This window comes from Sphaerodactylus townsendi, linkage group LG10, assembly GCF_021028975.2.
Source record: "Sphaerodactylus townsendi isolate TG3544 linkage group LG10, MPM_Stown_v2.3, whole genome shotgun sequence".
Taxonomy (NCBI): domain Eukaryota; kingdom Metazoa; phylum Chordata; class Lepidosauria; order Squamata; family Sphaerodactylidae; genus Sphaerodactylus; species Sphaerodactylus townsendi.
Genome location: NC_059434.1, coordinates 75,277,092 through 75,291,834, shown reverse-complemented (window position 1 = coordinate 75,291,834; position 14,743 = coordinate 75,277,092). Strand labels below are relative to the sequence as shown.

Genomic DNA, 14,743 nt, shown 5'->3' with positions numbered 1-14,743 from the left:
TAGTTATTAAGGGTGGATTGAAATATAAGTCAACCGGATGAAGGGTGGCACCGAAATTTCACATTTTCATTACAATGAACCTGAGCATCTCAAATGGAAAGTGTAAGGAAAGGCATCCAGTAATCATAGAACCGGGGAAACCTGGCATTCATAACATCCATTATCTCACGAAAACATGCCATAAAATATACTTATCTAACATTCTGCTTGAGTGTCAAATAAGGAGAATTTCAATGAAGCACAAGGACACGTAATCATTTCAAGGACAAAAGGGGGGATTAGAGGGTTTTCTTTTAAATACCTTGTGAAGTCACAGTTAAGTTGCTAGGCTCCAATTGGTTGCTCAGAAGCTAAAACACTGCTTAAATTCTCGCAGGGTACCATTTTGGGTTCAGATCTTGAAGAACTGAGGCGCAGATGAGACAGAAAACATCTCTAATGAGTTTAAGATCATTCACTGCAGCGCTGCAAACTAGGTAGGTGACAACGTGCTTGCTTTTCAAATGGGAAGCTCCTCATAGAATTATTGCAATAATAAAAAATATATATAATATATAAAAATGTCCTGTCTCTCGCCTCTAATAAATGAATACTGTTTATTTGCTGTGTTTAGCCTGATAGCAAAACCGAGGTGCGGGGGGGCGGGGGGAGGGGGGGGAAGGGAAGCAGTCAATTTTGTGACTGAAAATTAACAGCAATTAGAATTTGGTTGCTACCTGAGGCAGAGTTGCTACCTAATGAATTCATAATATCTTCATGATTCCCATGTTTCTATGACATTTTCTTCCCCAAAGGCATACATTCAACAGGTTCAGCTCATCCCAGCAGAGAAATGCCGTGATGGGTAAATGTTGCTTTTTTTGGATTCTTGACAGTCATGTGACAGACACAAACACACTGGGGCAGAGGTGCATCTAGGGAAAATGTAGCCCAGTGCAAAATCTATTTTCTGCCTCCCCCCCCCGGTATGGACGGCCGCCCTCCCCCACCACGACCAAACAACTTTTTTTGCACCAGGTCTTGAAGTCAGTGTATGGACCTGGGAGGGAGGAGGGGCACGGGGGGCAATTTCCCACTGCCCACGTGACTAAATGGCTGCAGCCCAGGAACATTTTACCCCATACGTCCCCCTGGGCAGTACGTCCCTGCACGGGTTGTCAGAGGATGCAGGTAGCCACACTGGATTAAAGAAAAAGATATAAACACAAGCCATAAATATATTTTGTTGTGGGTGTGCAAAATGCCATCAATTCACAGTCAACTTATGGCAACCTTGGCAAACTTTCAAGGCAAAGGAAAAGCAGAGGTGGTTTCCCTTGGCCTCTCTCCGCACAGCCTTGTTTTGTGGTTTCCCACCTTTTATGAAAACAAGCAAAATATCAGAAAACAACACAAAAGTTGATATGAAATCTTCAACCTTAGAAGGTACAGCAACTGGGTAAATATATATGTTTTCATAAAACATATATATTATGTTTGTGGGGGGTGGGTGGCAAGGGATAATTTATTCAAGGAACTCAAATTTAGTGGCAAGGAATTCGCCACCTGGAGCTTTAATCATCTGTTTTTGTGGCTGTTCCTCCCTCAGCAATACACAGCATCATGAATGATTTTTCCCCATCTAGTCACAGCTGACTCATGGTGACCCCACAGGGTTTTCGAGGCAAGAGAAATTCAGAGGTGGTTTGCCATTGCCTGCCCTGCACAGTGACCCTGGTCTTCCTTGGTGGTCTCCCATCCAAGTACTAACTGGGGGTGATCCTGCTTATCTTACAAGCTCTGATGTGATCAAGCTAGCTTGGCCATCCAGGTGAGGTCACATGAACTGTAGAATTTATTAAAAGTGTCTGAACTTAGATAGATGTGGCTATCAGAATACACCCCCGCAGAAGGCCATTGCTCTCACCTCCTGCACGTGAGCTCCCAAAGGCACCTGGTGGGCCACTGTGAGTAGCAGAGAGCTGGACTAGATGGACTCTGGTCTGATCCAGCTGGCTTGTTCTTATGTTCTTATGTTCTTAGATTCCTTGACTGTCAGCTTGCAAAGCAGATATCCTTTCATAGCTTGTCCACTCAGATCACTATCCTCTTGAGGATGTCCTAAAACGAGAGTGTATGTGGCCGAGGGAAATGGCCCAGTGAGCAACACTCTGCCTCCCAGGTGTCCCCGCGTGACTTCCCCACACCCTCCACCTTACAGCAGCAGCTGAGTGTCCCCAGTGTGGAGCCTGGAGGGGCTGGGCCTGGCGGGGCCAAGTTGAGGGGCAGCTGGCGGCGGCCAGGCCAAGGGATGCCCAGCGGCGGGCCAACCAAGCTGTTCCTTCAGCTGGTGGAACCTCTGTTGGCTGAAGGAGCAGCCTGGCTGGGCTGCTGCCAGGCACCCCTCAGTCCAATCCTGCCAGGCTCATCCCCACCAGGCTGCCAGGGACCATCTAAGGTAAGTGGGGCATGGGGGGGTGGGGGATGCCTTCGACACAGGAGAAGGAGGAGGGTGTGGGGACAATTTTCCACCCCCACATAATCAAATAGCAACTCCCCAGGGACATATGACCCCATATGTCCCCGTGGGCCCTACGCCTCTGGTCTAAACCATCCTGCCATGTTCCACAAAAGACATTTCAGAACAGGAGTGCAAGAAGATGACGATAGTCAGCCTATATGAACAATTTTGTTGAGGTTGCCAGCAGTATTATGATAAATGATCCCATTAGACGTGATGGTATATGGGCGGTTCTGTACTATGGCATTAGATTCAGCCATTGGAATGGCTGAAATAAAGGAGGGTGTTGGATCCTGAGAGACTTCTAGTTGTTCTTCGTGCAATATTAAATCGCCCTTTCCAACGCTGGATAGCTCAGGATGGGCCAATTTCCATCTCTAGATCAATGAAATCTTTTTGTTGATTAGATTTATTCCCTACCATGTTTGAAGTCATGCCAGGTTGATCCAGAGGGGGCGAAATTGCTAGATGATTTGTAATCAATGATTGAATTATAGTGCCGTAAAAAAGGCATTGGGGATGAACAATCTAACAATGAAGTTGTCTATTCTGGTTCATTTAAAAAAATTGGTGTGGAAGGAGTTGCAAATTGTAGTAAATATCTTACAAAATTTGGTGTATGATTGAAAATAGATACTGAAAGGACTTTAAAATAAAAAGCTCCTTTAAAAATCTAGTTAAGATTTGATATAACCTGTTGAATTGTGTTCCATGTAATAGGTCAGTGATGGCGAACCTTTTCGAGACCGAGTGCCCAAATTGCAGCCCAAAACCCACTTATTTATCGCCAAGTGCCAACACGGCAATTTAACCTGAATACTGAGGTTTCAGTTTAGAAAAAACGATGGGCTCCAAGGTGCATGTTACTCGGGAGTAAGCTTGGTGAAGCAACCATGCAACGCTTCGAATGGGTGAATCACACCCCTAGGAGGATTTACTCAGAAGCAAGTCCCATTGCCAGCAACCGAGCTTACTCCCAGGTAAAGGATCGTGCCCAGGCTAGCCTAGATGTGTGTGTGTGGGGGGTGATTTTCCACCCCCCACATGATGAACTCTGTGCATGTGTGCCCACAGAAAGGGCTCTGAGTGCCACCTCTGGCACCCGTGCCATAGGTTCGCCACCACTGTAATAGGTCAACCTCTGTAGGGATGTACTTCTAACACTAATTGGGAGGGTCGAAGTGTTAGGCGGATTCCACATGGGCCAAAAACAGAGGTGTGAAACCGGTGTAAAATGGTTTAAAATGGTGTAAAAGGATTTACACCATTTTCACACTACTGTTTTTGGCCCATGCGGAACCTGCCGCTCATTTTGAGAGTTATTTTGAGAAATTTGATTGCCCTTGCTCTTGCATTTCTTGCAGTTCTTGCAGCAGTAAGAGAAGGTTGAGGTTGCAGGTCCCATCTCTGGAACGATTTCATAAGGCTTGGCTAAAGAGCCCTTAGGCAAGGAGTAATTAGATTCTCTTGACTTGCTGTTATTATTATTTGTCTTGCATGTCTTGTTGTCCCAATCCTTAGAAGAGAATGATTCAAGCAGACTATCAAGCTTTTTAATTAAGCAATCCAATTTCTCAAAGACAAGTTGAAAAGATCATGCAGAGAGTAAAGACTGATCAGCTATTCAAAACATATCTTAGTTAGGAGACTCTCTTCAGAGGAAGAGCAGTTCACGCCTGCATGGTCTGAACTAGCATTATAGAATCATAGAGTTGGAAGAGACGCCAAGGGCCATCAATTCTAACTCTCTGTAACGCAGGAACACACAATCAAACTAGGAGCATTATGATAAACACTAAGCATTAAGCGGCAATGGCATAGTGGTTAAGAGCAAGTGTACTCTAATCTGGTTTAATTCCCCGTTCTGCCACCTAAGCTGTGGAGGCTTATCTGGGGAATTCAGATTAGCCTGTACATTCCAATACACACCAGCTGGGTGATCTTGGGCTAGTCACAGTTCTTCTGAGCTCTCTCAGCCTCACAGGGTGTTTGTTGTGAGAGGGAAAGGGTAAGGAGTTCGTAAGTCCCTTTGAGTCTCCTATAGGAGAGAAAGGGGGATATAAATCCAAACTCCTCCTCCTCCTCCTCCTCCTCCTCTTCTTCTTTTTCTTCTTCATTATTATTATTATTATTATTATTATTATTATTATTATTAAAGTCTGTAGGAACTTCTGCTGGCTCTGCTGACTCATTATTGCTAGCCCTCTCCTCAAGAGGAGCAACAGCTGGAAAGATAATTCAGGTTGTGAGGTAGATGGCATAAATAGTTTACTTTGGCCCCTTCTGCACATGCAGAATAATGCACTTTCAATCTACTTTCACAGTTGTTTGCAAGTGGATTATGCTATTCCACACAGCTGCAAAGTGTATTGAAAGTGTATTGAAAATGCATTATTCTGCATGTGCGGAAGGGGCCTTTGCTTCAACCTAGGTTGGTCAAAAGCACTTGGTGAGTCTAATCTTTTCTTCTTTCTGGCCAACTGGCTCTTATTTTTATTAGGCATTAGGTTAATTGCTTAAGAGGCTCGTGTGGTGTGATAATAGCAAGCTTATCAGTAATAAATTCAGTTTAGTTGCCAGAGCAAAAGGAGAATTTTAAAAAAAGATAATCCCAATAGGAGAGAACCAAGCTGCTCTGTGCAGATTTAAAATAAGAAAAATTATAAATAAAGTTTTTAAACAACAATAAAAGTTTAGCTGTCCACAGAGACAATACTCACTGCCGTCATAACACCAACTTTTCCCCCAGAGAATAAATCCCAGTATTTCCCAATTTGGAGCTGGTAACTTTAACTTTTCCTTCCTGTGCTGTTTTCCCAACAGGCATGATCTTTCCCCCTTGTCAGGGGTTAAGGCAGTCCCAGGAGAGCCACATTTCTGAGCATGGCAATGGTCCAAAGAGAAGAGTATGGTCCTCCAGTGCCCCAGCCCCCAACACTACCACCTAAATTCACATTGTTTCATCCACAGATGTTTGTTAGATCAAAATTAGATGTCTGGAGTTCCCGTCATGGAATTCTAGCATCACGTGGGCCCCTTCCGCACATGCAGAATAACGCACTTTCAATCCAATTTCAATGCACTTTTTTACTGTGCAAAATAGAAAAATCCACTTGCAAACAATTGTGAAAGTGGATTGAAAGTGCGTTATTCTGCATGTGCGGAAGGGGCCATGGAACTTTGATCTTCGAGATCTTACTTGGATTCCCTTAATCATTGCCTGAGAACATTACCTCGCCCCTGTCTGTGGAGACCTTGAAGCCAAAATGTTTTGAAAAGAATTTCTCAGCAGATACACTGGTTTTAACTACGGTCATTTCCCCCACTTACCTGCTGCTATGCGCTACTCTCCGCAAGTAGCGCGGGGTCCCCCGGCACACCCCACTACAGGGGCGGCCACAACACAGCCGCCCCAACGCTGCCGCTGTCCCGCGCTCCCCCTCAGTGCGCGTCATTCCTGGCGCTGGAGAAAACGGTGCCTTTTAATGACCAGAAATGACGCGCACTGGGAGTAGCGTGCAGCGATCACTCACCCAGGTAAGTGGGGAAACGCCCTAAGTCTTAATTCACTTTTAAGTTTGTTTTTTTTTTTGGAATGTTGGTTTCCTCATCCCTTTTTGCCATGTGAGATATTGGACTTTCCCATGTGGACTTTGTCTACAGATTTCTCCTGTAGCCTTTTTTCCCCTTCAACCACAAAAGGAGAATGTTGTCTTTCTCTTCCTAAATTAGGATGTCCTGCTCATGACGGGAGGGAAACCCATTATTACTCGTTCCCTACCTCCCCTGTGGTTTCACACAGCCAAGAACCCTGAGTTAACTTGCCAAATATACAACATGACCTGCCTTGGTTTAGTGCAGAAATCACTTGGCCGACTGTACAAGCCATGATTAACAAACTGATGTGGCTTCTCTGGTCTTGGGTGGCAGATAAAGCCCGAGGCCTGGTGTTGGTAATTGATGCCTACATGTGTGCATTTACGACTGTGCCTTCTGAGAACAAAGCCAGATGCGGTGCTTACAGTAATCACTGTCAGATGTTTTGAGGATAAGTTGTACCTTTGGGAAATGCGCAGGGAACAGTCATCTGTCTAAAAGTTACTTGCTGTATCTAAGATGACTACAGTGAACCTCTCTATCCAGGGGCAGTGAACTTCAGTCAATAACGGGGAGATTTTCCTGTATATAATTCTTCTATGAAGCAATAGGTTTGTATAACTTTGGTACCAAGAAATAAGAACATAAGAACATAAGAACAAGCCAGCTGGATCAGACCAGAGTCCATCTAGTCCAGCTCTCTGCTACTCGCAGTGGCCCACCAGGTGCCTTTGGGAGCTCACAGGCAGGATGTGAAAGCAATGGCCTTCTGCGGCTGTTGCTCCCAAGCACCTGGACTGTTAAGGCATTTGCAATCTCAGATCAAAGAGGATATTTCACTATATGAAAATAATTTCCAAGTTAAGCACATGTTTTCATGTTATTATACTATTATTCTGTGGGTCCTGTTTAAATGTTAAAAAACATTAGATATTTCAAAATACATAGCACCATTCAGTTTCTTAGGGTGTGAACTCGCTTGTGTTACTAGGGTTTCCTTCACACTCTGACCTTGTTTATGTTGAGTCACATATATCACAGCTGATGAAGCCAAAATTGACAGATAGAACACAGGCTTTACATGAAGAAGGTTCCAGGTCCAATTCCTATGGACCTTGAGTGGGGAACATCTGTCATTCAGGATGGACAATACTGGAGCAAAGGTCTGACTGAACATTAGTCAGAGGCCCCTTCCGCACACGCAAAATAATGCATTTTCAAACCACTTTCACAACTGTTTGCAAGTGGATTTTGCTATTCCGCACAGCTTTAAAGAGCACTGAAAGCAGTTTGAAAGTGCATTATTCTGCATGTGCAGAATGAGCCAAACTGACAGGATGAAGCCAGGTGGCCTTCTCATAACTGAGCCTGAATCAGATTATTGATCCAATGTTTTCTACTCTGAGTGGCAACAACTCTCCAATACCTCAGGCACAGGTTTTTCACATAGTCTACTTACCTGACCTTTCTAATTTGAGATCCAGAACCCTCTACCTGCACTGCAGATGTTCTGCCACTGAGTCAAGTGGTTTTTCTGCACAGAACATTTGCAAATGTTTTGAAAAGAACCATATTGGGTGTTTTTTGTCTGCATAGCGCAGAAAAATTAAGCCTTTCTGCCAAAAATGGTTCTTTCTGGTTTTTTAAAAAATGTTCTGTGTGATATCTTCAAAGCTACAAATCTGTGCATATTGCCAAGTCTCATGTTGTGTCTACGTAGCTTTGAAGATATCTCACATATTTTTTTTAAAAAAAAAACAGAAAAATAACATGTTCACATAATCTGCAGGCAATATTGGTTCTTCTGGGATAACTTTGTTTTGCTTTTGCACAGTCTAAGTCAACATATCTTGGCTTGCAGGTATTGAAATAATTAACGTTAACAGGAAAATATATTTTCCATTTATACATAGGGAGCAATTTCAAGCATGAAGACACTGCTTTTGCTGATAAACATTCTTGCTGTAACTGTTGCTTCCCCGGTAAGTGGACAAAACATGAAAGGTATTTACATGAAACAATAATTGAAACAAAAAGCCATCTCTTAGCTCCCAAAGGCTGCTCTCTTATAACATGCAGCCACATCCTAAGGCCCTGATGCATATGGTGCATCCACACAAGTAGAGCACTGGTGTAACGCTGCTGCTTAGAGCAGTGGATTCTAATCTGGAGAACTGGGTTTGATTCCCCACGCCTTCACATGAGTGGTAGGCTCACTCCGCACATGCAGAATAATGCATTTTCAAACTGTTTTCAGTGCTCTTTGAAGCTGTGCAGAATAGCAAAATCCACTTGCAAATGGTTGTGAAAGTGGCTTGAAAACACATTATTTTGCGTGTGTAGAAGGGGCCGTAGACTCTAATCTGGTGAACTATGTTTGTTTCCCCACTCCTTTAACGTAGTTTTGTCTAGTAAACATCGTGATGCTTGCTCCTTTAAAGGCTCAGGCTAACCCTCCCCTTTTCTGTCGTGGCCAGCCAGCAGCCGCTGTGTTGGCGCTGCTCTAACTTAGCATGGCCATTTGGCTCCTTCCGCCCTTACTGAGGCCAGAATCAGCTCTTGCCCTATCCACCTCGAGTAGCAACCGTGGCCCATGGTAATTCACAGCCATCTTTGTTTCCCCTCTCCATTAATGAAGTTTTGTCTAGTAAACATCATGATGTGATGTCACCCCATGGGTCAGTAATGACCTGGTGCTTGCACGGAGGACTATCTCTACCTTTACTGAAAAATAGTAAAAGTCATTGGAGTACATTAAAAGTAACATAATATAATATCAATAAAATATGTGATTCTAAATATCCACTTCCTTTTGACACCATGTCTTGTTGTTGTAATTTCAAGGCCTTCTGGGAAAGGTCAGTTTTCAAATGTATCTTGTCTTCAGGGAAATGGCCATTCTCAAGCCTTGTGAAAACGAGTTCCATAGTTGGTGGGGAAGGGGGAAACCTAGAAATCCCTTCCCCTGGTTATAATGAAAGATTGTAGAACTTTAATGGAGCCCTCCTTCCCCCCGCCTTTTTCCTTTAAGAAAATACCTGTCTTCCTTTTAAGGGAAATAAAATCCTGTTTTTAAATATTACACCTTTGTGACAGATCAGAAGAAATGAAATTCCAGTCAGAAGCAGCAATGTGGACAACGTTAACCATATTAATACCAATAAGAGAGTATTAAAGATCATATCTGTTCATAAGAAGGGGAACCACCAGGCTGGAAATGATGGTCTTCAGGACAGGGAGATACTCCATAAACTCACCACAGCAAATGCTGAAGAAGTGTCCATAGCTGGTCCTCTCAATCCCCAAGGAGCATACCAGCATGAACCTGACAGGCAGTTTTCCCATGAGGACCCTGGCCTCATACAGATCAAATGCAGCCATCAGTGTCATACAAAGGAAAGGGGGGCTGCAGATGTTGAATCCCTGGTGGAGAACGATGTTAACCATCATCATCTGGAACTTGCTAAGAAGAGCATGGGCAGAGACCAAAAAGGCACCACTCTTTTGAGAGAGAGAAATGCCATTCATGGTCTGGTGTCAACAACAGAGGACTTCATCAAGCAGGACTCTGAGGGATTTCATGCCACCAATAAGATTAAGGCAAAGAGAGATGTTGATGCCCTGTACTATGATCCTCACCATCATTTTGATAGCTACTCTTTCAATGATGAAGGAATGCAAGGAGATGATCCAGGTAATTCTGATCATTCTGATTCTAGTCAGAAAGCAGAGGGCCAGAGCAAATCCAGAGAGCCAGATAGTTCAAATGAATCAAATAGAGAACAATCAAAATATTCAGGCACCTCAAAGGACTCTGGCAGCCCTAGTGACTCTAGTGAATCCAGCAGTTCCAGTGAATCTACAGAGTCCAGTGAGTCCAGCAGTTCCAGTGAGTCTACAGAGTCCAGTAGCTCTAGTGAGTCCAGCAGTTCCAGTGAATCTACACAGTCCAGTAGCTCCAGTGAGTCCAGCAGTTCCAGTGAGTCTACAGAGTCCAGTAGCTCCAGTGAGTCCAGCAGTTCCAGTGAGTCTACAGAGTCCAGCAGCTCCAGTGAATCCAGCAGTTCCAGTGAGTCTACAGAGTCCAGTAGCTCCAGTGAGTCCAGCAGTTCCAGTGAATCTACACAGTCCAGTAGCTCCAGTGAATCCAGCAGTTCCAGTGAATCTACACAGTCCAGTAGCTCTAGTGAATCCAGCAGTTCCAGTGAGTCTACACAGTCCAGTAGCTCCAGTGAGTCCAGCAGTTCCAGTGAATCTACACAGTCCAGCAGCTCTAGTGAATCCAGCAGTTCCAGTGAGTCCAACAGTTCCAGTAGCTCCAGTGAGTCCAACAGTTCCAGTGAATCTACACAGTCCAGCAGCTCTAGTGAATCCAGCAGTTCCAGTGAGTCCAACAGTTCCAGTAGCTCCAGTGAGTCCAACAGTTCCAGTAGCTCCAGTGAGTCCAACAGTTCCAGTAGCTCCAGTGAATCCAGCAGTTCCAGTGAGTCTACAGAGTCCAGTAGCTCCAGTGAGTCTAGCAGTTCCAGTGAATCTACACAGTCCAGTAGCTCCAGTGAATCCAGCAGTTCCAGTGAATCTAGTGATTCCAGTGCATCTACTGAGACCAGCAATTCCAGTGAGTCCAGCAGCTCCAGTGATTCAAGTGATACTAATGATTCTAGCAATCCTGATGGCTCCAGCAGTTCTGCTGATTCTAACAATTCTACTAAATCCAGAAATTCTAGTGATTCCAGTGGCTCCAGTGATTCGGACAGTTCTGAATAAATCAACACAAACTGTACTGATGACACCAAAAAAGACAATACAGTGGAATTTTAAGGGAAACTATGGAGGTAAAGTAGACAATGACTGCAGAATGACAACTTTGCACTAGTACAGGAGTTAAAAAGTACATCTCCATCTGTGTTTGGTGGCCGCATCAGATAAATGTGATGATTCTGCTTAAATCTTAATTCCAACCATTCCCAGTTTTGTTGGCTCAAAACAGGCAAGATGCTGGAGGAACTGTGAAATTACCTTCTTCGCATCTTTTAATGGGCAATAGATTACAGTAGAGTCGTAGTTCAAAGGAGAAGCAGTGGTTGAAACATTTACCATGTATTTCCCAACTTGGAGCCGTAAGAAACACTGTGATATCCCAGAGTTACATCACTTTTAGCCTCAGCAATTCTGGTTTCTCTTTGGACTTGCCTGTAGCAGAAGAGCTGGAAATCACTAACAAGAATGTCCAGCATTCTTATAAGACAACATTCATCAGAATTAATTTGATAATCCAAACAATTCTGTTCGAAAAACCAACAGTAACTGGTGTCAAAAGGGCATATGTAGTATAGGTGGAGCCTTCAGGACATATTTACACCACTAATTTAAACCAGTTTAATAATAATTTCCTCTTCCTGGAGCTGTGTGAAAACTGTGGTGGTGGTGGTGGGGGGTGTTGAGACTAAGAATTTATAACACTTTTTTTTCCTTTTTACGGGAAGCCGTGGTAGTTGGTGGTGTAAAACCAATATAGGTAAATACACACATTTGCATATATGTATTATAGTTATGTTCTTACAGCCCAATCCAGATGGTGCGGGAGTTCCACAGCAGTGAGGACAGTGGGGCGAAGCACAGAAAAGAGGGAAAGTGAAAAAGCTTCCTGCCACCCAAATAACTCCACAGGTTACACAGGTTTATGCCACAGTTTATGTGGCTGTGCAAGGTAGCATTCCTGGACTGGAAGTCCTGTGGAAGTTGACTAAAGTCTGCTCCACCCCCAAAATGCTGCCGGATCACTCCACACTGTGCCGGTAGTAGCATGGGGGGGGGGCAAAATGGCACCTAGGCCCCACCCCTGCAGCCCCCCACAGGTGCCCGGGCCCTGCCCCCGCTACTCACAGACCTGCCATGGTCCACCTGGTTCTCTCTCTAGTGGACTAGAATACAAAAGGAGTTATAGGCAGAATTCAGTTCTCCCTTGACCACAGTAATGGGCTCTTTCCAAAATGGTGACTTATAATCAACCATTTGTTCCAAAGACCAAAGGAAAATTATGTTATCTTAAAAGACAGGTTCTATTTCTGCCAACTGCCCTTTCGCTGCCAAAACCGCACATTACCTCTGTGCTATCCTTCTAGGTTCAAGATTAAAATTTTAAGAGGCGCAGCGGGAGGGGCAGAAGCAGTAGTATTTGCTGACCCCCTTAAGAATTTTTTTCTTTTTGGTGTCAAGTCACTTGTGGTCACTTATGGTGACCAATACCTAGGGAAATGCAGCCTGCTGACTTGTGGTGACCAATATCTAGGGAAATGCAGCCTGGTGCAAAATCTGAGTTTTTTGCCCTCCCTGCCCCCACCCATATGGACGGCCACCCTCCCCCCATGACCAAACTATGCTTTTTTTCACCAGGTCTAGAAGTCTGTTAGCAAGCCTTTATTGGCATAAAGCAGTACAACAATAATAAAAGCAGATTAAAAAGCATATACAATACAGGATATGCATGACAGGACGAAGGAAATCTACTGGCATTTAGTAATTTCCAGAAGAAAGTCTGCCACTATCATACAGAGAGAAGGATCAGGGTTGTTCAACAAGTAGTGTAATCTAATTAAATCGGGGAGATCTGGTAAATGTAAGGGAGTGAGATTCACATACTTGGATCTGATTTCCTTGAATCTGAGACAGTGAAGTAATTGGTGGGCCAGAGATTCAACTGAGCCATCGTTACATGGGCACAACCTTTTCGCCTTTTCTTGCTTATTAAATCTGCCATGTAACAAGGCAGAAGGCATTACATTAAACCTGGCGAGCATTATGGCTCTCCTTTGAACAGGGTTTATTAAGCAATACAGGTAGTGTGCCAAGTGGCCCCGTTCAAATGGGAGAGAAAAGTACATGGGGAAGCACGTTTTCTTGGCTGCGGTGAGTAGGGTAGAGAACTCTCTATCCAATAGTTGACCTTTTAATTTCCTATAAGCTTCTGAATAGGACAAAGGGGGTCTAGAAGTCAGTGTATGGACCAGGGGAGAAGGAGGAGGACTGTGGGGGTGATTTCCCGCCCCCACGTGACTAAATGGCCACAGCCCGAGGAAATTTGACCTCTTATGTCCCTCTGGGTGTTTCGCCCCTAGTGAGTTTTCCAGAATTCTGTAGAGTTTTCAAGGAAAGAGATTTTTAATCCTTGACATCTCCAGTCGAAAGGACTGGTAGTAGGCAGTAGGTAACGTAAAATACTTCTGCACAAGACTCTGGAAAGCTGCTGCTAGTCTGAGATAATACTTACTTAGACGGACCAAGGGATTGATTTAGTATAAGGCAGTTTCATGCGTTCAAGTGATGTTCAGTGGTCTCCTCCTGCCCAAGTACTGACATGGACTGATCATACTTTACTGCCAAGATCTGATGAAACTGGGCTAGCCTGGTCCATCCAGGTCAGGGCTCCCAAAACCTTTATACCTATGGATTTTTGGAATGTGCTTTTGAATAGAGATTGATATAAAATCCCTGTATGGTATCAGCAGCTGCAAGCCAGGCTGCACTTCGTCCGATTCAGATTGCTGATCAAGTCGGCATAATCTGTTTCGCGCTTCGCCATGCAGCCAAGTGCAAACTGCATTTGCTTAGCCCTACTGGCATTCAGTGAGGATCATCAGAATTGTGCCATAAACAAAGATAAATGAACTCTGCTGTTCACAGGTATCACGAATAATTTGTAACTGGTCAGTGATGTCGTTTCTGTGAACTCTTACCAGACTGGTGCCTCTGGATACAGATAGCTGTTCTTGAAATGATAGATAGAAGGACTACTGTTTACGCTGGAAAAAAAAAAACAGATCACACACCCCCCCCCCTTCTTGTATTCTCTGTTGTTGTTTTTTGGTTGCATTTATTTTCTTTACTTATTTTGGGAGCTGCAGCTTCATTTTAGAAAGAAGGCATGAAGATCTGACATCCCAGCAAAGCTAGTATGTTGAAACTTTCAAAAGAACAATTTCAGGCAATACTATAGACATCCTGGCAGAAGCAGGGGCCAGAATCGTTTTCAACATGCTCAGGAATACTCATAATAAAGAAATGGAACGCCCAGATTGAAAGCTGTGTTGCAAACAAAGGTCTTTTGTAGACTTGCGGTGTTGTTTTACAAAGCTCAGCAATTAGACCAAATATTACATTGGACCAACTTTATGGATTCCCAGCACCAGCCAGCCCAGTTATGGTTGGCAGTAATTTTCAACCACTCGTTTAAATTACAAAGCCATGCAAATTTCAAATAGATGAGATGCTGCTACTAAATAAAGCATCCAAGTACTGGGTGTTTCTTTAGCCTTTGCAGCAAGAGACTCCAAGGATAGAAATACATGTTACAAAGGACAGCGGGGTTGCTGCTAGCCAGAATAAAGAATCATGGTACGTAATGATATTAGGACTGGGGCAGAGCCAAAATGGGGTGAGTGTTTTGCGAACATTTCCTCCCACCCAAAAACATGTCCCTATTTCATCAGGGGTTTTTTAGAGACAAGAAAAATGGAAAAAGAAAAACATTTGCACTACAGCAAAACACTCATTCAGCATTCAACCTTCACTGTGTCCCATTAGAGATGACTTCACATTTCTCATCTCTAAAATTTCTACCTGAAAAATCCTCGTTTTGATTTTGCT

At 43.9% G+C, this 14,743-nt stretch overlaps 1 protein-coding gene across 1 annotated transcript; it reads left to right on the top strand.

Moving 5' to 3' along the window:
- The first annotated feature begins 407 nt into the window (after positions 1-407).
- On the top strand, positions 408-11,440 carry LOC125439638 (uncharacterized protein DDB_G0271670-like). The gene is made up of 3 exons (XM_048508755.1): positions 408-476; positions 8,011-8,079; positions 9,194-11,440. Exons 2-3 carry the CDS (start codon positions 8,026-8,028, stop codon positions 10,862-10,864), a joined length of 1,725 nt encoding a protein of 574 aa, XP_048364712.1. The 5' UTR covers positions 408-476; positions 8,011-8,025; the 3' UTR covers positions 10,865-11,440.
- Positions 11,441-14,743: the final 3,303 nt, after the last annotated feature.